This window comes from Dipodomys ordii, unplaced genomic scaffold (assembly GCF_000151885.1).
Source record: "Dipodomys ordii isolate 6190 unplaced genomic scaffold, Dord_2.0 Scaffold23, whole genome shotgun sequence".
NCBI lineage: Eukaryota > Metazoa > Chordata > Mammalia > Rodentia > Heteromyidae > Dipodomys > Dipodomys ordii.
Genome location: NW_012267239.1, coordinates 6487275 through 6508908, shown reverse-complemented (window position 1 = coordinate 6508908; position 21634 = coordinate 6487275). Strand labels below are relative to the sequence as shown.

The window sequence follows — 21634 nt, the reverse complement described above, 5'->3', positions numbered from 1 at the left end:
TCCGAACTTCAAAAAGTCTGACATTCGTAAGAGATTTGTTTTCCTCATAGGCACAAGGACGCTGATCAAATAATGGCGTGGCAGGAAAGGAGACTGAGGGAGAGAGAGAGAAACGGAAAGGTCAGGGTTTCCGTAGCCGAACGTGGATGGATGGTTTGCTAGTTGATTCATTCGCTCTTGGGGCACATTTCTGACCTTCATTGAGCCGTGGCTTCCTCATCCCTGCGGAATGAGGTCGTAAATCTAACCCTGTGCTTGGCACCTACTAGTAGCGTGGATTCTCAGCTTCCACTTTTTGAAGGTGGCGGCGGTATTAACCTCCCGTGGAAACAATCTAGAGACCTCGTCGGAAGTTGGTAAATTCCTATGAGGATACCGTGACCAATAAAGAGATGACCGTGCTTATAAAGGCATGGCCAGGGTCCTCGTGTCCACCTTTTCTCAGTCCTGAAGGGATGAAGAGAGCGATTGTTACCCCAACTGTTGAATTTGGTCAAGAATCAGGGAGGAATTCCCAATTGGAGATTGACCTCCCTCCTTGTCTCTCTCTAGACACCTGCTGGTGCCTCAGAGCCACTTACTTGGAAGCCAGAGAACCAGAAGCCTAAAATGTGCTCTTAAAAAAAAAGTTCCCCTAAGTGTGGTGTTGGTGACCAGCCAGTCATGCCTGGTATATAAATCTTTGTCCGTGGAATTAAAGAATTGACCCTCCCCCCCTCCGAGAGTGGGAGCTTTCCACCGACTTTACCAACCTCCTTCAACTGTTGCCAGTTCAGCCTTTGCCTCCAAAAAGGACAGCCCCGCCCTCCTGCCCCAGTTAGGAACCTTTCACTGATGGTTACAGTGCTTCCTAACTTCCTTGTATTATCTCATGCCCCTGGTAGCCAATTGTAAAGAAAAGATGAGCTCCTTAGCAACAAGGAGAAGGGACAAGGTCACTCCCAAGTTAGAATAAAAACAGAGCAGACCACCCCCCACCTGGTGTGCCTCTGCAGCTCTTGGGAGAGAGTACAGAAATAGAATGTAAAAATCCCTTGACAGAATCTTCTGTATCTCTTGTGTGTCTATGCACTTTCTGAGGCAGGTGGGGGAGGGGTTGGGGTCACCACAGCACATTGGGGCATAGTTTGTCCGTCTCTCATCTGGTCTGATTGTCTCGGGCAGCCTGGTGGTTACCTTTTCTGCCTTTCTATCAGTGCATGTGCTGATACTCATGTAATACTTTTCAGCAAATACAGGATGGTGTGGGGTGCCAGACTGTGCCCCTGCCCTAACTGAAATCGTTTCTTCAGGTTGCTAGCCTGGGCTTTTGGATGAGCTCACTGTTCTGTGAGGTAGAGGAAACAGGATCCCCTGTTCTAGAAGGAAGGGGAGGCTGGAGTCCTGGGGTGGGCTTGGGTCAGAGCAGAGTTCTAGCTTGGTGCCCAGTTGTCTGCCCTACCTCAGCTACACGTGCACTCCCTGGGGTGGGATGGATCTCAAAGATGATTGCACCAGAGAACTGAGAGCCTACAGCCTTACTCTGTTTGTCTTGGGTCTAGCTAGAGGTTTTTCAGTTTGATGCTCTCAGCCTCTCTTCCACTCCATCTTGCCCCTCACTGCCCTTCTGTTGAAGCCTCCTGATGGGACTTCCAGATAGACCTGGCCCTGTCGGGGCTGCGGCTGCTGCTGCTCATCTCGGGGTGGTCTGTGGAGCTGACCTCCAGCTGTCAGCCTCTGAGCAGCTAGAGTTAGAAATGTGAGCCACTGGTGCCCAGCTTGAGGCTGGCTAACTTACAGGACAAATTGTCCCACTTGATACTTTTCCCTTGAGGTGTGTTTTAAAATTAAAACATTTAAGATCATGAACAGTCATTTGTACCAAATGCTTTTTCTTCATTGAGATCACCACATTGTTCCTTGGTCTGCTAGAGTGGAACATGACACTGATTGCTTTTCTGATGTGAAACCACCTTGCGGTTCAGGAATAACTTGGCACTGAATCTAACAGGTGTCTGTTGCCTTTTGGGATGTGCTTTTCCCCTGTGCTTCCCTGGTTCTTTAGTGTATTGTCAGCTCATTCTCTGCTTAACCAGTCATCTTTGAAAGGCAGCTGGGAGCTTTCCAATTCTGACTGCTAGGATTAAAGGTGCTCTGAGCCCTCCTTCCCTCCTCCCTCCCTCCTTCCCTTCTTCCCTCCTTCCCTCTTCCTTCCTTCCCTCTTCCACTGTGTATAGCCCATGCTGGCTTCCAACTTGAAGGTCCTCCTTCTTAATGTTGAATTACAGACATGAGCCACCACCTGGCTAAAGTTTATTTTTTACCTGTAGCTAAGTATCTAATTACTCTAGGGTCTTTTTGCTGAAAAGACTCTTCATTCAAGTACATTTGCATCTTTATCAAGAATTGTGTGTGCTTGTTTGGGTGGCTTTCTGCCAGCGTCACACCTTGTGGATCTCTGTGGCTGCGTGGGAAGTATTAGTGGCAGTAGAATGATTCTTAGCAATTGATTTCTTCCAGACCAGTAGCAGCTCTAAGTCTGGGCTATTCCAACTGCATTTTAGAATGAACTTGTCTGCAAAATGAGCTTGTTGGGATTGTGCTTGGGGTTTTATATCAACTGGAGAAGAATTTAATCTTCTTTTTTTTTTCTGGGTGTTGCTGGGTGTTGAATGCAGGTATCACACACCACAGGCTGAGTGTGTGCTCTACCACCCAGCTTCCATCCCCAGCCTGAGAATAATTACTTTTGGGCTCTGTTCAATGTTTCTATCCTTGAGCATGGAACTTTTCTCCATGTTGTTAACATCTGTGATTTCTCTCATCTGTTGATTACTTTTCGCACATGGGTTCTGTTACATCTTAGGGGTTTCTATTGAAGGGTTTGACTTTTTGGAATGATTGTAAATGGTATTGTGGTTTTAGTGTCTGCATGTTAATTGTTGCTTTGTGTGTTTACTTGTGTTCTGTGACTTTGCTTGTAACTCACTTGTTTGTGGAGGGTTTCTTGTTGGGGCTTTTCTATTTATTGGTCATGTCACCTACCAATCAGGACATTTTTCTTTCTTCTTTACACCCGTGTATCTTTTATTTCTTGGTTTAGAAATAAACCAAGAGTTGTAGAACTCTTGAAAAAAGTGTCGAGTGGACATTCTTGTCTTGTTCCTGGTTTTAGGAGAGAAGTAATCCTTTACCCATTATAAAGATGTTGGCTGCAGGTCTTAATTTTTTGTTCTCAGGTTAAGATAGTTCCCATCTGGTCCTGCCTTGCTGAGGGCTCTTGTCAGGTGCATTTTTGGCATCATTGATACTATAGCTTGTCTGCTTTGGCAGCTGCTACAGTGAATTACCGTGATTGGTTTTCAAATAATGGGTTTGTTTTGCAAGCCTGGAATGAGTCTCACTTGCTTTTGTACATTTATGTGCTGGCTTTAGTTCTCACAGTGTTTGCTGTTCTGTGTTGTTTTTGCTGCATCCCATTGATTTCAATTTGCTGTAGTTTTCATTCAGTTTTGTGTAATTTTAAATTTCCTTTGGGACATCACTGTGGCTCTGTACATTATTTGGAAGTGCATTGCTTCATTTCTGAATGTTTGGAGGTTTTCCTACTGTATTGCTTTCCAGTTGGATTCCATTGTGGGCTATATGATATTATTTCTTCTTGTGATATGGAGGTTTGTGCCATGGCCTAGGATTCGGTCTCAAGGCCTGCTCCATGCGCACCTGAAAAAAAAAATCCGTGTTCTGTTCTTGTTAGGTGAAGTGTTCTGTGTGTACTAGGTGGGTCATGCTATTTGATGGTACTGGGTTCTAGATTCGGGATGATTTCTGTCCAGTAGTTGCTGGAGAGATGTTACAGCTCCCAAGCTGTGTCTCCTCCTTCAGCTCTCTGGATTTTCTTTGTGTCCTGGGAGGTGTAGTGGTTGGTGACATCTTCTTGGTAGATCGCCCCTGTGGTCACCACAGGATTCCCTTTGTCTGCTAGTCTTTGCTTTGAAGTCACTGTATGTGATGCTAATGCGGCTGTGTTGCCCTCTTTATAACCAGTGCTTGCATGCATGTCTTTGTCCTTTTACTGTGGACCTAACTGCCCAAGCCTTTGAGTGTGAGGTGAGGTGTCATGATTGTGTAAATGAGTTGTGTGATAACATGGCCAGGCTCAGGCATCAGTGCTGGCACAATGTGCTGGTTGTGGCATGGGGGATGTGTGCCCTGGTTATTTGGTGTAGGCAAAATGGTAGTTGCTGCCAGGATGGCCGTAGTCATGTACCCTTAAACCAATATACTAAGGTGTTGCAGTATTGGGGTTTGAACTCAGGACCTTCGACTTGCTAGACAGGCACTCTGTCACTTGCGCCAAGCTACTATCTTGTTTTGCCTTTGCAAAAGAGAGGGCTTTGGACTGTGATCCTCTTAGCTCTACCTCCTGAGTAGCTAGGATTACTACAGGTATGAGGCACCGCTTTGGCCATTCTTATTTCTTTAAAGGAGATTTTCATTCTTTGTTTAGTAAAGTAAGAGTTCTTACAGTGCTGTTACGTTTTAAATATTAATTGCTCACAAGCTCTTCAGGACTAGAAAAGAGGCATATCTCTAATATACAGAGGAGGAAATGGAGGCTTGGAAGGCTGGCCAAGTGCCTGAGGGTGCACACTTTGTTGTTTTATTGGAATCAACCTCTCCTTTACTTAGAGGACCCAGGTGGTTCCTGACAGGAGTTGAAAGACACAGGGGGAGCATTGTGCTGACGTGGTGCTCTGTGGCCGTGGTGGCTTGACCGTGTTCGTCTGATTCGGAGCAGGCGGGTGCGTTGTCATCAGAGGGGACAAGGCTGTTGCTCTGAGGCTGACATTTACAGTTCCACTGGGGTTGCTTTCCTCCAGCTGTCCATCAACGTCTACGACTACAACTGCCACGTGGACCTCATCAAGGTGCTCCGGCTGGAGGGGGAGCTGGACAAAGTGAGGGCGGCCCGCCAGAAGATGAGCGAGATCTTCCCCCTGACTGAAGGTAACGCTGCCCTTCTGGCCTGGCGGGGTGGGCCCTGCCTCGTGCTGACCGTGGGCACTCCCCGAAGGAGGACAGCGCCCTCATCCAGGCAGCTGCTGAACTTGTCCTCTGCTAGTTGTGGCCACATGGTCAGTCCTGATGTATTTATGGAATGCCGTGACGCAGTGTTTTTCTATTCAGTGTTAGTGAGGACTGGATCCCCCGCCCGCTGTGTGTGTACTTAGTCCGTACTCAGCACCCGTGCATTGTAAATACGGTTGAACTTTTATCCAGTTGAGTGCAAATGCTCCATCCCTTCGCTGAGCCCCGGTATCTGTGTGCCCAGGTCATTTTGACATATTTGCTTATTAGAACATCTTTGCACTTGGGCAACATTCTAGTTATTTTATTTTTGAGGGTATCAGCCATTTTTGCTTTAATTACTTTTCACTATTTTCTTTTCTTTTTTTTTTTTTTACTGGTCCTGGGACTTGAACTCAGGGCCTGGGCTCTGCCCTGAGCCTTTCTGTGCTCAAGGATGGCACTCTATTGCTTGAGGCACACTACCACTTTGGCCAAGATTCTCCCACCTACACCTCCCACTTAGCTAGGATGATGGGTATGTGCCACCATGCCCAGCTCTTTTGTTGAGATGGGGTCTTGCTAACTTTTTGTGTATGGCAGCCCTGCCAGTGGCCTTCCCTGTGCCCACTTCCCAAGGAGCTGGGATTGCTGGACACAGCCATATTCACAAATATTCGTAAGTGGTGTCTGGAGCAGGAGGTGGAAAACCCTGCTTTGGGCCCAGCTCGGTCTGTCCCCTCCCTTCTCCTGCAAAGTACAGCTACTGAGGGGACACTGCACAGGTTCGCTCCTCCCTCACGTACCAACTCCTCATGGCTGCAGTCTGACTCAGTTGTCCTTGAGTAATGTGAGGATGACAGCAGTCTGGCCTTGTAGTTATGACAGAGCAGGTTGAGGGCTCTAGTGCACACACCTAGTACCTGCTGCAGGAGCAAGGCCTTAGATGGATTCTGTCTCCTGCTGTATGGGTGGTGTTAGCGATCGCTTGCAGCCCTTAAGATAGCTTGCAGGTAAAGGTTGAATGTGCACATAGACATGCAGATGCACAGGTAAACTCTGCAAAAACTCAGTGCGGCACACGTGGGGGCTGTGGCGTTTCAGCGATTTCATGCTACTTGGAAGCATAAGCCTGTGTGCTTGTTTGTGTGTCCGGGTGGAGGTTGTGCAGAAATGGACGAGGTGTTGGTGCCAGGCTGTGTGTGGTAAGCCCACCCTCCGCTGCCCTTTGGGGAGGGCGGTGTGATGCAGGCGCCCCTGTCTCCTAGAGCTCTGGCTGGAGTGGCTGCAGGACGAAGTCAGCATGGCAGCGGATGGCCAGGACCGCGAGCACGTGTACCAGCTGTTCGAGAGAGCCGTGCAGGACTACATCTGTGAGTTCTCAGACGCCAGCCCAGGCCGGGCGCTCACTGCCCATCTTCGCCAGTCTCAGAAAGCAGAGCCTTAGCCTTGTAGTTAGAATGATTGAAGTTCAGCTTTCTGAGGTTTTCAGTCTCTGCTCAATTGAGACCTCTCAAAGGAGAGGTCTGGGAATGATTGTAGTTTCATAGGAAGTTTCAAAAATAGCACAGAGAAGTTCTTATTTCATCTAGTTTCTCTACCTCATGTATTATAATACAGGACAAAATAAGACCCGGCTAGCCAGCTGACTGGCTGGGGTGGGGCTCACGTGCACTTTTTGTGTGGTTTGACCTCTTCTCTGCAGCCCTTGATGGCCCTGCTCTCTGGGTAGGAGGGATTACAGGCATGAGGGACCTGCCTGTATGAGAATAAACATACTTGGCTATAGTGCGTTAATATAGCCAATTGGGTAGCTGGCTGATGATGCTCTTTTGGGTACTACGTTATGTCTAGAACTTACACTGTGCTTCTCATTCTTAGGTCCTAACATTTGGCTAGAGTATGGCCAGTACTCAGTCGGTGGCATTGGTCAGAAAGGTGGCCTTGAGAAAGTTCGCTCTGTGTTTGAAAGAGCTCTGTCGTCTGTTGGTTTGCACATGACCAAGGGGCTGGCCATCTGGGAGGCTTATCGAGAGTTTGAAAGCGCCATCGTGGAAGCTGCTCGGGTAAGTGCCACACCTCTGCCTCCAAGCCCGCCTCTGTGTGCTGAGGGGCTGTCGTGGTAGTGTCTGGAAGTGCTATTTTGAAACAGCTGACCAAGATGGGTCTTGGGTTAGCTTAGCTAACTGGATAGTCCATTAGAGGATGGCCAGTAAATAAATACAATCAGTGATCTCCATGGAGTAGCAAGAAGGATCTTTGCCTTAAGAGTAGAGGGTGGCCTTTTTTCTGCTGTTTTAAAACACTCCTGCCTTGGTTACATGCTTCCAAGTGGGCGTCCTAGAACCTAGGTGTGCCTGTAGGTGTGCACATAGATATAGGTACGTGAGTGGATACAAGGTGCACACATGTTTCTTTACGTGTGAGTGCATGTGTTTGTGTATGAGATGTGTAGAATTTTACCGATCTGTCCTCTTTCTAGTCAGTGTGCAAATGTTCAGTGTGCATTGGTACACAGAGGATCCCTTTACTATTTCATTATAGATTGAGCATTCCTAGTCTGAAAATTGATATCCAAAATGCTCATAAATCCAATATCCCATGGAAAAAAATGCTGTTTTGGATCTCCTGTGCTGTGGCTTATATTCAAAGTGCCTCAGGTTAAAAAAAAAGTGCAGTGAGACCAGCACCCGGCTGAGAGGAGTGGAGCAGCTGTGAAGGGCATGTTTGCCCTGGCTCCCTTCCCCAAGGGAGGCACACAGATTGCAAAGCCTGAGAAATTACAGTTCACCCACAGCCATTCCAGTGACTCTAGTACTGCTGCTTTTTTTTTTTTTTCTTTTTTGCAAGTTCTGGGGCTTGAACACAGGGCCTGGGCTCATTCTCTGAGCTCTTTTGCTTAAGGCTGGTACTCTACCAACTTGAGCCACAGCTCTATATCTGGTCTTTTTTTGGGGGTGGTGGTGGTGGTATGGTTAATTGGAGTTAAGTCTGACAGTTTCCTGCCTGGGCTGGCTTCAGACCACAGACCTCAGATTTCAGTTTCCTGAGTAGTTGGGATTACAGGTATGGGCACTAGCACCCAGCTACCTGTAGCTTCTTGATCACATCTCTGTCCAGAAGACTGTAGAGCCTTCAGTGAACCTGGATAGCGCTGTCAGAGCTAGCACCTCTGTCCAACCTTTGTAACCCCAGGGTGGACTCCCTTAAACCTGGTTGTTGTTGCTTTTTGTTTTTTGAGACAAGATCTCCCTTTGTAGTCCAAGCTGTCTTGGAACTCCGGAGCGCCGAGGTCCCAGGTGTCTGCCCTGTATCAGCTGCCTCACGCATTGCATTTGCTGCCACTTACGCCATTCTTCACATGGAAGTCGCTGAGCCCCCAGCTGCTCCCCACTCCCTGCTCCTGCACCCCTCTTCCTTCCCCCCAAGCCAGCAGAGAGTGCTTCACATCCTGCTGCATGCTGCTGTGGCTGCAGTATTTACCTGTGTGTTTTTCACTCTGCTGCTCCCTGTCAGGAGCCCTAAGGTCACAGGTGGCGTTTCTTTCAGTGTCCTCCAGCATCTGTCAGGATACCTCCCTCCCACATGATGTATGGCTGTTGTTTTCTTTTTTTTTTTTTTTTTTTTTGGTTGAGTTGAAAATTAGTTCAGCTTTTGCTGAAGTAGAAAGAACCAAAGTTTGTCATTTACTACTGATTTGCTTCTTTAGCCCATAGCTGGCTTCCTTTTCCCTTCTGACCGGGAACAAACCTTTGATTCACAGCTTGAGAAAGTGCACAGTCTCTTCCGGCGACAGTTGGCGATCCCGCTCTACGGTAAGAGACAGATGGGTCAGTAGTGGCCCTTTGTGGCTCTGGACCGTGCCAGCGCAGGTCCGTGTCCAGCGTCCTGTGCGGCGGGTGGGGCTGGTGCTCTCATTGGGCCGTGCCATTGGGTCCTTAGAAGAATTAGCCTTCAGCTGTTCATGCCCAAGAGCACTGCAGGGCAGACAGGAAGGTGGCTCCACAGCCCCGCGCCTGGCTCCCATTCGAGTCCTTTTCCTACTTTAAGACTTAGTTGGAAAGGGGAAGCCAGGATCTCAGTAAGGAGAAGTAGGGATGCTGTGGAACAGGAGTTTGGTTGTTAGATATCTGTAGGCCATACAGTGGGGTTTCTCATACACGCGTGTCTGTCCTGTGTGGGTGGTGGAGTTGGAAAGCACAGTTGCTTGCCAGGCTTCCTGTGTGAGTGCCCCAGGGCACGGTCCTGGTTTGTCCATAGTCGTGACTCCCTCTTCTCGTCATGGCTTGTTTGGATGTGAGTTCATGGGGAGTTACGGGGAAGTGGCTGTGTGGGGCTTGCTGGGTGACAGCAGTTCTGGCAGCAGAGTCCAGAGCTGCGCTGTGGGGCCCCTCCCATGCCCAGGCGAGACGCTCTGCACGGGAGCCCCCTCAGCCTCCGCATCCTCAGCTGCACAGTGAGGATCCGATGTGAGGCATTCGGGCCTAGCTTGAAGCACCTGGTCTCTCCGGGCCTGGTGTGCTGTATTTGTTTATGGACGAGTTCTAAGGCCAGGTCAGGCTGGGCAGAAGAACTCAGAATGTGGTTAGTAAGAGCTGCCATACCACAGGTGTGGGAGGGGCTGGCAGCTCAGAGGCCCTGTTTCCATGTTGGGTTGGTTAAAACCCAGTGGCCAGATCCACAGGGGCCACATCTGTCTTTCAACAGATATGGAGGCCACGTTTGCCGAGTATGAAGAGTGGTCAGAAGACCCCATTCCGGAGTCAGTGATCCAGAGCTATAACAAAGCGTTGCAGCAGCTGGAGAAATACAAGCCCTATGAGGAAGCCCTGGTGAGTGTGCTGTTTCTAGAAACTTCTCTCCTCCAGCAAGCTTGTTGTACTGTGAATGTGCAGACTGTAAACATGTAATACAGTATTCTGTGCTTCCTAATAATAAATAAATGCACATCCTTGCACCTGCCCCCCAGCTTAAGGAACAGAACAGTACCCGGGATGCCTCTCTTCCCTGGCTTTTCTTTGTAGTTTCACAACTATGAGCTAGCCTCGGTTGATGTATGGTTCCATTTTGCTTGACGCTGAGCTTTTACATAATAGACTCATGGGCTTAGTTTTACTTCTGTTGATAAGTAGCATTGTCTTCCTGGCACTTGCTGGGGTGTGGTGGTGCTCTGAGCATTGCTGAATGTGGCCAGGGCAGGACGCGCCCGTCTGCTATTGACAGACGTGAATTCTAGCCAGTGTGATGAGTTGGAGGTGCTAGTTTTAATTTGGGTATTCTTTATTACTAATGAGGCTGAACAGCTGTTCAGTTGGATTGCGTGTGTGTGTGTGTGTGTGTGTGTGTGTGTGTGTGTGTGTATGTGATGTGCTTGCTGAAATCTTAGTCTATAAAAGTAATAAAAGTTTTTTGTCTCTTAGCCGGGCGCTGGTGGCTCACGCCTGTAATCCTAGCTACTCAGGAGGCTGAGATCTGAGGATTGCCGTTCAAAGCCAGCCGTGGCAGGAAAGTCCTTGAGACTCTTATTGCCAATAAACCACTAGAAAACCAGAAGTGGTGCTGTGGTTCAAGCGGTAGAGCGCTCGCCTTGAGTTGAAGAGCTGAGGGACAGCGCCCAGGCCCAGAGTTCAAGCCCCATGACCAACACAAAAAAAAGTTTTTTGTCTCTTTTCTAATTGCTTCTTGGGAGTCCTGAGTTTTATTCTTATTTTTGGTTGTATGTGACAGCCCCCTCCCCTCCCAAGTTGATGGTTTGCCTTCTTACTTTATTTTTATTTTTAAATTGCTATCATAAAGGTAATGTACAAAGAGGGGTTACAGTTACTGTAAGTTAGGCAAAGCGCGCTCATTAGAGAGCGCTGTGCCTGCCATGCTGTAGTACAAGCGGGGATTTGGTGATGCCCATCTTGGTTCCACACCTCTCGCCAACCTTCACTTGATTTGAAGATGCTTGTGCTCTGACAGTATCAAGTAACTCAGCTTAACTTGAGTGCACTTGTTCTATGCTCCAGTTGCAAGCAGAGGCCCCGAGGCTGGCAGAGTACCAATCGTACATTGACTTTGAGATGAAAACTGGTGACCCTGCTCGCATCCAGTTGATCTTTGAGCGCGCCCTGGTTGAAAACTGCCTTGTCCCAGACTTATGGATCCGTTACAGTCAGTACCTAGTAAGATGACTGCTCTGCTTTTATTTTGGTCTTGCCAACTTAGAATCTCTTTAAAGGACATCCCTTAGAATGCCCTTCTGTCTCTCCTCCTTTTTCTTCCAGCCTCTTTTTCTCCTCTTTGCCAACTTGCTTGGGGTTTTCTTCTGATTTGAAGTTATTTTAAATTGATTGCTAACTCTACAAACATTTTGCTTATAGACTTATAGTCAAGGCCTTTATCACAGATTCTTTTTGTTGTTGTTGTTATTTTTAAGCCCAGTAAACATACAAAAGCAGGCAGGTAAAGTAGATCCTCCTCTTCTACGCTGAAGAGCATTGTTGGCTTTAGTCTGCTCCTGCTGATATCCATGTCAGTCCTTCTTGCCTGTTATTTTAGAGCAAAATGCAGAAGGCGTATTGCACTGTGCAATTTCAGTGTGGATGTGTGAGAGATCTACGTTTGTGGAAAGACGCCTGCAATAGGACCCACACAAGGGCTGGCTTTTTTAATCAAGGTGGTTTTAACCTGAGGGGGGGCCCCCCCATCTCTCCTCCACCCCTTGGCCATTTCTTCCTTAAAGAAACTAGATCACCAGAGACATTTTAAGGGGAAATTTCCTTTAGCTGGTTTTGCTGGCAATGTCTCGTTGATGCGGATGTCTTACCAGTGAAGTTTTATCTTCTCCCCTGCAATTATGTATCGTAGGACCGGCAGCTGAAAGTGAAGGACGTGGTTTTGTCTGTGCACAGCCGCGCTGTTAGAAACTGCCCCTGGACAGCTGCCCTGTGGGCTCGGTACCTCTTGGCCATGGAGAGACATGGAGTTGACCATCAAGACATTTCTGGTGTGAATGTTTTTTGTGGGAAAATGTCTAAACTGCTCTTTTTTTGGGTGGGGGTCGGGGAGAGACACAGTTGCGCAGCTGACTCAGCTTCCCGAGTGCTGGAACTCCAGGTGTGCACTACTGTGCTCATCTACTTCTAAGTGAGAGACAGAACTGTATTGAAGTCAGTAACCAACATTACCCAGTTTTTATTTGGAATATTGAGTACTAAAGAAAAAGAGGGGGCTGGGAAGGTGGCTCAGTGGTAGAGCGCTTGCCTTGCATGCATGAGGCCCTGGGTTCGATTCCTCAGCACCACATAAGCAGAAAAAAAAAAGCCAGAAGTGGTGCTGTGGTTCAAGTGGTAGAGCGCTAGCCTTGAGCTGAAGAGCTGAGGGACAGCGCCCAGGCCCAGAGTTCAGGCCCCACGACCGGACCCCCCCCCCAAAAAAAAAATAAAAAGATAAAGAGGGCTCTTTCTGGTAGATTAAAGCTTAGAATTGGTTTTCTGGAGTTTGTCACATTTTGATTCTCATTGTGACTTTCGAAGTTGGGGTCTTTTCTCTAGATTGATTTGACATGGCCCCTTACTGCAGCTTGTGTGTAATACACAGTGTGAGCTCTAGAACAGGGAACTTAGGTTTTAGATGCTTTGCTCTTTTTATTCCACCTGTTGCATCCTATCGCTGTTATATTACAGTCATTACTTGTGTGGTGCTGGGGATCCAACCCAGGTGCGGTTATTATGATCATTATTGTGACCATTTTACTAAAGTCCTGTAGGGCTTTGTAGTTGCAGAGTTTGGTAACTATAGGAGCTTCTCTTTGAATGGCAGTGAGTCCTGACTTTTTCTCCAAACTCCAGCAACCTTTGAGAAAGCTTTGAGTGCTGGCTTCATCCAGGCCACAGACTACGTGGAGATTTGGCAGACCTACCTAGATTACCTGCGGAGGCGGGTTGACTTCAAACAAGGTACTGATTTCCCAGCTCCCCAGATGTCACAACCCCCTTCACAGCCCCATCTCCCCATGAGGTTTCTAGCTTTCCCAAGTCCAGCTGTGGGGAAGGAGATGCTGCCCTCGCATTGGATATTCAATACTACCTCTGCCAATTTCTCTGGCCTCACCTCTTCTTCTTCTGCCCTGCTTATAAATAAGACTGTTGGTTTCTTTAGATCTCTGAATATCTGCAAGATTGCCTCCCCTCCCCTCCCCTGAAAGCCAGCCAGCCAAACACTAGCTGGTGCCTGCACACTCTGCCGCTTCATGCAGGAGGCCTTCAGCCGTTCTGCTGCTTGCCACACCCCTGCTGCGTGCTCTGGCATCCCTGTGCTCACGTTCATCTCTGTCCCTTGCTGTCCAGCTGTTCCCTCCCCTCCCCTCTGCATGAGACCGGGCTGTGCCTTCCACACTATGCTGAGCTCCCAGTGGGTCTTCAGGCCCTTTTAGTGTGGGATTCAAGGCTGTGCGACTTTGTGAAGTCTCCTGTGTGTTTCTGACAGACTCTAGCAGGGAACTGGAAGAGCTGCGTGCCACATTCGCCCGCGCTTTGGAGTATCTGCAGCAGGAGGTGGAAGAGCGTAAGTCCGGCCTGGCCTTGGTTGGTGAAACTTCACAGCCAAGGGCAAGTGGCCTCCATTTTTTTCTAATTTTTATCATCCTCTTCCTGAAGGGTTTAATGAGAACGGAGATCCTAGCTGCGTGGTCATGCAGAACTGGGCTAGGATTGAGGTAAGTGCTCTTCGTGAATGCCTGCTGCTGGTGTTCCGTGAACCGCTGACTGACACAGCCACCGTCCCCATGGAGGGCTGGGCTCTGCACATTGGTGTTTCTCACTCAGTGGGGTGCCAGAAGCTGGCAGTATGCAGCCTAGAGCAGGTTTGTGTTTACTTGCTCCCGTCTCTCCTTCCCTGCTCTACTCATGAATATGTGCCAGGACATGTTGTCTTCCTGCTGAGACTTTGATTCAGGGCAGAGGATGGATTGGACACACAGACGATATAAGCCTGTCAGAGACACCGAGCTGAGTGGACGTGGACCTGCCCTTGGCCAGCTTTTCCACTGAGCATGCTCTACAGGGGTTGGGAAGGGAGGTGAGGGGTTGGGGGGGACAGGCTGAGGCTGACATCTGTGAGGTGGTTTCTTAACGGGATGCTTGTGTTGTATTTGCTTTTGTAAGAAATTAGAAAATACTAAAAATCAAAGAGAAGAAAATTTTACTTGAAACCGCGGACCCATATTTAATTATTGCTAATCTGTGGCTTGAGACTTTTTGATGCCAAAATTTAGAAAATAAAAATGCAATTAGAAGCTGGGCACTGGTGGCTCACACCAGCTACTCAGGAGGCTGAGATCTGAGGATCGCGGTTCAAAGCGGCTGTAGGATGAGGAAACTGAGGCTCAGAAGGTTGGGAAACATCACTTGCCCAGGTCACACTGATACTGTCTCTCTGCAATGCTCTCAAATCAAACAGTAGTAGTTAAGTTTGATAAAAAAAACAATGCATGGGCCCAGGCTGCTCCTTGTTCACAGAGACAGGCAGACCTCTGGCTTCCCTCCCAGCACTGCGGGGATCAGGCCTTGCCCACGTTCGGGGGTTCTGCCACTGCGCCACGCCCCCAGCCCTGAAGGCACACCGGCTGATGCCAGGGGACTTGGCTGATCTGATGGAGGGCATTGGGTGCGTGTCTGTGAAGCGGGTTTTGTGCTTGGTACCATGTCAGAAGGTTCTGGTCTGGTCCTTATAGAGCTTGCCAATCCATTTTAGGCTCGACTTTGCAATAATATGCAGAAAGCTCGGGAACTCTGGGACAGCATCATGACCAAAGGAAACGCCAAATACGCCAACATGTGGCTTGAATATTACAACCTGGAAAGGTAGGTGGCCCAGGGTGGCGGGGTGGGCACTGCTTTCCCGCTCCTCCCTCCCTCCCTCCATTGCTCATAATTGCACCAGGCTACAGGACCGGACAGGATTTTATGCCTGGGGCTCTTATTTTTGGACATGAGTGTTTTTTTTTTTTTTGTTAGACTTGTTGTAGGTATTTTTATTTCTTCTGTATTTGCTTTTGCAAGAAATTAGAAAATACTAAAAAGCAAAGAGAAGAAAACTTTACTTGAAACCCCTGACCCATACGTAATTATTGCTAATCTGTGGCTTGAGACTTTTTGATGCTAAAATCTAGAAAATAAAAATGCAATTAGAAGCCAGATGCTGGTGGCTTATGCCTGTAATCCTAGGTACTCAGGAGGCTAAGATCTGAGGCTCGTGGTTCAAAGCCAGCCCGGAAAGGAAAGTCTGTAAGACAACCACCAGAAAACCAGAAGGGGCTCTGTGGCTCAAGTGGCAGAGTGCTTGCCTTGAGCTGAAGAGCTCAGGGTCAGTGCCCAGGACTAGAGTTTAAGCCCCACGACGAACAAAAGAAAACAGTTAGAACATATATGTTACAAACCTTAAAAACTGAGTTGTATGTGGTTGTGTGTGTGTGTGTGTGTGTGTGTGTGTGTGTGTGGTGTTGCGGTGAGCAGCGTGTGGGGACAGGGACATAAGGCTCTGTCCCTGGAGTGAATGCTAACCCCCTCCTGGCCTAGTAGCTTTCCTCTTGCACACCACACAGCATCTCTTCCGGGCCTTCTGGTTCTGTGGAGTTGGCGGGCAGTACCCTGCTGGGTGTCACAGAACCTGCTTCCGGCTTTGAAACTGAAGCTGGCATTTGCTGCTGACCAGGCCTGATTTCCAAGCCGCTGCCAGGCCCAGGGACAGCGCGGCCTGTGCGGCTGCGGAGGCTCAGGGAGCAAGGAGACCCCACGGGTGGTTGTGAAGGCCGGGGCTCCTCAGCTCCAGGGAAGGCCCCTCCCCTGCTGGGCCTGTGCTTTGTGTGACCGAGACGCTTGTTCTTCTCCCCAGGGCGCACGGTGACACGCAGCACTGCCGGAAGGCGCTGCATCGCGCCGTCCAGTGCACCAGCGACTACCCGGAGCACGTCTGCGATGTGCTGCTCACCATGGAGAGGACGGAAGGTGCGGCCCTGTACCCCATTGACGGCGGCTGGGTGCAAGTAGGTCAGATGGCGGCCATGGCCACCGCCCTCAGAGGCGCCTGGTGTGAGCCCCAGCCAGGGAGCTTTCCCATGATGCCCTGCACCCGGCCTCCTGAGAGGACTGAGCACCACCCCTCCCTCCCATCAGCCACACCTGACCCCCAACATGTCTCCACACAGTGCTGATGGTGTCCCTTGGTGGGTGGAGCCCCACAAAGACCTCTGTTCCCACATACCCATCCCGCCCCCCCATTCTTGCCCAGCTTGTGCCCAGCACAGGGGCTCAGTGTAACACGAGCGCCTCCCCGCATGGCGCACCCTGGCTCTTCAGATCAGCTTCTTGCCACTCTTTCTCTCTGGCCCCTGAGAGGAGGGCACACAGCACCCCCAGGCCTTCTTGATTCCCAACTTCAAGCCTGCCTGCATGAGTTCGATTTCCTTAAAATGAGGCGCCGACCCTGCACTTGCTACCCCAAGGAGTAGTCTCCTGGATGTGTGGCAGATGGTGAAATGTCACTCCTCAAAGACTGCGGTGAGACCGTTCTGCCCCTTTCCTGTCCAGGTACTTTAGAAGACTGGGACTCGGCTGTTCAGAAGACTGAGACTCGCTTAGCCCGGGTCGCTGAGCAGAGGGTGAAGGTAGGGCCTTGGTGCAGCGCCCTCTCCTGGCCGCACGGGGTGCTGTTTCTCCCCAGGACCTTTTTTAGGTTTTCATAAAAAGTGTTTGACTCAGAGTATTACTTAGAAAATACTGGAGTAATATTGACACTTGAGCCATCTTTTTAGTTTAGAACTTTGGCTCTGTTGACAACTTTTTTCATGGATGGGGCGGGGGGAGGGGAGGTTCTGATCCTAAAATTTGCTAGAGCAGATGGAAAAGAGTAAAAAGGAGTAGAACATGAACACCCAGGCTGTCTTAGAAGCGCCCCGGTTTTGTAGATGGACGATTCTTGTCCTGCTGCAGTGATGGCTGACCGTAAAGCTCCCGTAGACTTGAGTGAGGCCCCGGCGGGTGCTGGGCGCCCCTCCTTGTCCTTTCTGTCCGCCTCCCCTCCCCCTCTCACGTCATCCTAAGTTGGTTTTCTGGGCCGCTCTCCAGGCTGCGGAAAAGGAGGCCAGCCTCGCACAGCAGGAGGAAGAGAAGGCGGAACAACGGAAGAAGATGCGGGCTGAGAAGAGGGCCCTGAAGAAGAAAAAGACCCGTGGCGCCGACAAGCGCAAGGCGGGAGAGGAGGAGGAGGCCGAGGACCAGTGGGGCGGCGAGGAGGAAGGTGAAAACCCCCTGGGTTTGTTTTATCTGCAGACATTTCAGACTTGCGGAAAAGACGCAAAGGCAGTGCAGTGTTTCCTTCCCTGAAGAGTTAGCCAGCCTCACGCCATCTCTGATGGCTGCAGTCACAGCCATCCTGCCCTTAGTCCCCAGGCCCTGCCCGCCAGGTGCCATCGTCCCGGGAGTGTCCCTCACACAAGGGTCCAGGCCAGGACTGAGTGGCATATGTCCCTGCCCTGTGGCTTGAGTCATCTTTTGGCTGGACACTTGGGAAAGGGACCCCCTGATTTTCCTGGGTGACGCAGCCCAGGTATTAGTGGCCCATGCAGGCACAGGAGGCCGCCTAGCATGTTCTGTGAGCAGCAGAGTCGGATGTGCGCTCAGCTGCCCAGCAGAGGGACGGGTCAGCGGGGAGGTGGCTGGAGCCGGGACACGGGCCAGCTGGGCCTGGTCCTGGACTCTTGGTGCAGCCGGAGGGCTTCGACTAGATGGGAACGGAGGGGTGGCGCTCTGCAGGATGCTGCAACCGGTGGAAGCTTCGGGAGTCAGGCTGGAGAAGTGCGGGTTAAAATTCTTGGAGGTCTCGGGATAGTATTGAGTGTTGTAGTAAACAGACAGACTCCATAGAGCCTGTCCAGTGTCCTGGCTGGTGCAGGGCTGTGGGAGCTGGATCCTGTGCTATGTCCGTCCACATTTGGGGCCCTCTGACCCTTTTCATGGTTGAGTGGACGGACAGTGCAGGTCTGTTCTACCACTTCCCTTCCTGTGGCCCCTCCACACACAGGAAGTCGTGGGACAGGTGAGGCGGGCCTCGAGAGAGGGCAGAGCCCGCGCTGTCCAGTGTGTGCAGGCGCGGGCCCCCGAGCCGCCGTGAGCACTCACACCTCGCTTGCTGCTTCTTTCGAGGCGGAGCCGAGCAGCCCTCTAAGCGCCGGAGGGTGGAGGACAGCGTGCCGCCGGATGCGGAAGGAGAAGCAGGGAAGTCGGGGAAATGGGCGGCCGGAGACGTGGGTCCTCCAGCAAAGCAGAAGGAGAAGGCGGTCGCTGCGCGGCGTGACCTGCCCAGGGTGGCCCATGACAGCAGCAAGGACAGCGTCACGGTGTTCGTCAGCAACCTGCCCTACTCCCTGGACGAGCCGGCTGCCAGGCTCAGGCCGCTCTTCGAGGCGTGCGGGGAGGTGGTGGAGGTGCGCCCCGTCTTCAGCAACCGTGGGGACTTCCGCGGGTACTGCTACGTGGAGTTTCCCGACGAGACAGCCGCCCTGCAGGCCCTGCGGCTGGACCGCACCAGCGTGGAGGGGAGGCCCATGTTTGTGTCCCCCTGCGTGGACAAGAGCAAGCACCCCGACTTTAAGGTAGGTGTGTGGAGGAAGCTTGCCTTTCCTGGAGGCCACGGGGGTGATCACACTCGGGAAAAATGTCACGTACTGGCGACCAAGGAACAGCCCAGCCTGCCCTGCATTTGCACTTGGATTGACATGGCTGGTGGAGGCAGGGAGGCTCTCCTGGGCCCCGGGGCCGCGTGCAGGGCTGGGTTGGCAAGTCACTGGTGCCTCTGAGCCCCACACTCTGTACTGCCCCCTGCAGGTATTCAGGTACAGCACCGCCCTGGAGAAACACAAGCTCTTCATCTCTGGCCTGCCCTTCTCCTGCACCAAGGAGGAGCTGGCAGACATCTGCAAGGAGCACGGCGCTGTGAAGGACCTCAGGCTGGTCACCAACCGGGCCGGCAAGCCCAAGGTCAGCATGGGCACGCTCCGCGTCGCTGTCTACAGGGTCTCAGGGCTGGGTAGCGCTGGGGTGGCCCCCATGGCCCGTTGGACGGGGTCATCTGACCTGGCTCTACACAGGAGCCAGGGTCCCACGGTGGGGCCTGGGGCTGCCGGGATGCCTCCAGCAGGCGGGCCAGGCCTCCTCCTAGCCGGGCCTCCCCCCCCCACCTGCTGCCCCCCCTCACCCTCTGTCCGCTTAGAGCCTTGCCGTCACTTGGAGCGGCATTGTTCTCAGTGTGGCGGCGGGCTGCGGCATCTGAGCGGGTCTGCCCTCGCCTCTCAGGGCCTGGCCTATGTGGAGTATGAGAACGAGTCCCAGGCGTCCCAGGCGGTCATGAAGATGAACGGCATGACCATCCGAGAGAACACCATCAAGGTGGCCATCAGCAACCCCCCTCAGAGGAAAGTTCCAGAGAAGCCGGAGGCGGGGAAGGCGTCCCACGGCCCCACGGTGCTGAGGCAGACCTACGGAGCGTAAGTTGCAGATGGGTGGGGCGGGGTTAGGACGGGAGCCAGGCCTGCTCTCCGTTAGGTCCCCCTAGTTCACTGGGGCCAGGGCGTGGTCACCCCTGTACCCACCAGTTCCCTAAAGTCACACCTTGTTACGCAGTGATTATTGTCATCGCCTTGGTTGCTATGGCCGGAGCTTGTCCCGCCACAGTTGATGGGGACCGATGGCAAAGCGGCCTGGCCCTTTGCCGAAGCTGAGGGAGGACAGGCCTGTCTGTCTGCTTGCGTGGCTACTCAGGGCCTGGCCAGGACGGGGAGCAAGGCAGAGTGGTGCAGAATCAGAGAGAGACTGGTGGTTAAGGCTTATTGTTCCTGAGACATACATACTATACTTTATCTATGTGTATACATATACATGTACACAAACTGTGCGTATACAAAGACATATACTATATGTACACATAACACATATATATGTATATGTATAATATAAAGCATAGGTAGATACGTATAATACATACATATATTTTTTATTTTTGCTAATCCTGGGGCTTGAACTGGGCCTGGGCACTGTCCCTGAGCTACTTTTGCTCAAGGCTAGCACTCTACCACTTGAGCTACAGTACCACTTCTGTCTTTTTCTGTTTATACGGTACTGAGGAATTGAACCCAGGGCTTCATGCATGCTAGGCAAGCACTCTACCACTGAGCCACCTTCCCAACCCATATACTCTTTATTATACTCTTTATTCTCAGGGGTGGTGGGGATTGAAGCCAATTCCTTACACATACTAGGCAGCTGTTCAACACTTGAGCCACACACCCACTTTCCCCCTCCCCACCTTTCTGCTTGACTTCGGGGCCTGGGGGCACTGCTGCTGAGGTTTTTTGCACAAGGCTTGTGCTCTACCACTTGAACCATACATAGTTCCATTTCTAGCTTTTGATAGTTTATAGGAGCTGAGAGTCTCATGGACTTTACTGCCCAGGCTGACTTTGAACTGCGATCCTCGGGTCTCAGTCTCCTGAGTAGGTAGGATTACAGGTGTGAGCCCTCAGCTACGCCAGCTCTTAGAAGTCTGGGTTGTTTTCGGTGAGCTCGGGCCAGGAGCCTGGCGTGAGCAGGGTGCGCTGTGTTTGCTTTCCAGGCGCGGGAAGGGGAGGACTCAGCTGGCTCTGCTGCCTCGCGCCCTGCAGCGCCCGAGCGCGGCGGCCCCTCCAGCGGAGAACGGCCCGGCCCCGCGCCCCAGCGCCCCCGCCCAGGCCTCCGAGACGCCCAAGATGTCCAATGCCGACTTTGCCAAGTTGTTTCTGAGAAAGTGAGCGGGACTCTGAGACTGGAAATGCCTTAATCGTGCCAGCACCTGGGTCAGAGGGCCGAGCACGGCGCTTGCGCCCAGACCCTGCTGAGCAGAACGGGAGCACGTGCTCCACGCGGACACTGGAGTGCTCCCTCACATTGAGGGCCGGCCCACGTGCTGGGCACGGAGCAAGAGCAGAAGGGACACGGGAACATGGCTCTGGAGACCCTCGCCCCGGTGCTTCCGCCGCCCGGCCGGTGCTGGCCTGTCATGGCCCGGGGACCTGCTCCGGTGACGTCACACACATTGGCTGGTGTTCGGTCCGAGGGGCCGGGGGGGATTTTCTGTTCTGTATTTGTCAAGGACAGGCAACCTGTTGTGTCTCCGAAAGCTAAGTCCTTGTAGCGATTGTTTTCTGTGGGAATTCTGCGTCCCGCTTCTGGGGACCGTCTTCCCAGCTCAGCAGCGAGTTTCAGCCCTTCGCTCTCGTTCACAGCCACAGCCCCCCCCACCCCCACCCCCCGCTTCCCCCTGTTCATCCAAAGCCATGCCAGCGGTCCTGGGGTGGGGTCTCTGCTCTGCCCACCTCGCTGTGTAAATAGAACTTTTCTAAGTCACTCTGTGTGTCTGATTTAAGTCATTTCCTCTCCGCACAGCCCTCCAGCAGTGCCGGCGGCCGCTCTTCCCGCCGTCTCCTATCAAGCGTGTGTGGCTCTCAGGCAGCACTGGCCTGTGCGGGGCCATGTTTATAGAGACGGCCGTGTCGTGGGAATCGGCTTCC

The 21634-nt window shown here is 51.6% G+C and overlaps 1 protein-coding gene across 1 annotated transcript in view; it reads left to right on the top strand.

Annotated features, from left to right (window-relative positions):
- Positions 1–21133, top strand: part of Sart3 (squamous cell carcinoma antigen recognized by T cells 3) — a 22052-nt gene extending 919 nt beyond the window's left edge. The window contains exons 2-19 of the mRNA XM_013014443.1: positions 4863–4989; positions 6318–6422; positions 6931–7115; positions 8813–8864; positions 9757–9881; positions 11061–11216; positions 11902–12040; positions 12885–12992; positions 13522–13599; positions 13692–13750; positions 14788–14897; positions 15928–16040; positions 16623–16699; positions 17160–17331; positions 18237–18685; positions 18918–19070; positions 19386–19576; positions 20701–21133. Coding sequence (XP_012869897.1) covers positions 4863–4989; positions 6318–6422; positions 6931–7115; positions 8813–8864; positions 9757–9881; positions 11061–11216; positions 11902–12040; positions 12885–12992; positions 13522–13599; positions 13692–13750; positions 14788–14897; positions 15928–16040; positions 16623–16699; positions 17160–17331; positions 18237–18685; positions 18918–19070; positions 19386–19576; positions 20701–20875 — 2574 coding nt within the window. The 3' untranslated portion in view covers positions 20876–21133. The remainder of the gene's footprint in view (positions 1–4862; positions 4990–6317; positions 6423–6930; positions 7116–8812; positions 8865–9756; positions 9882–11060; positions 11217–11901; positions 12041–12884; positions 12993–13521; positions 13600–13691; positions 13751–14787; positions 14898–15927; positions 16041–16622; positions 16700–17159; positions 17332–18236; positions 18686–18917; positions 19071–19385; positions 19577–20700) is intronic.
- The last annotated feature ends 501 nt before the right edge of the window (positions 21134–21634 follow it).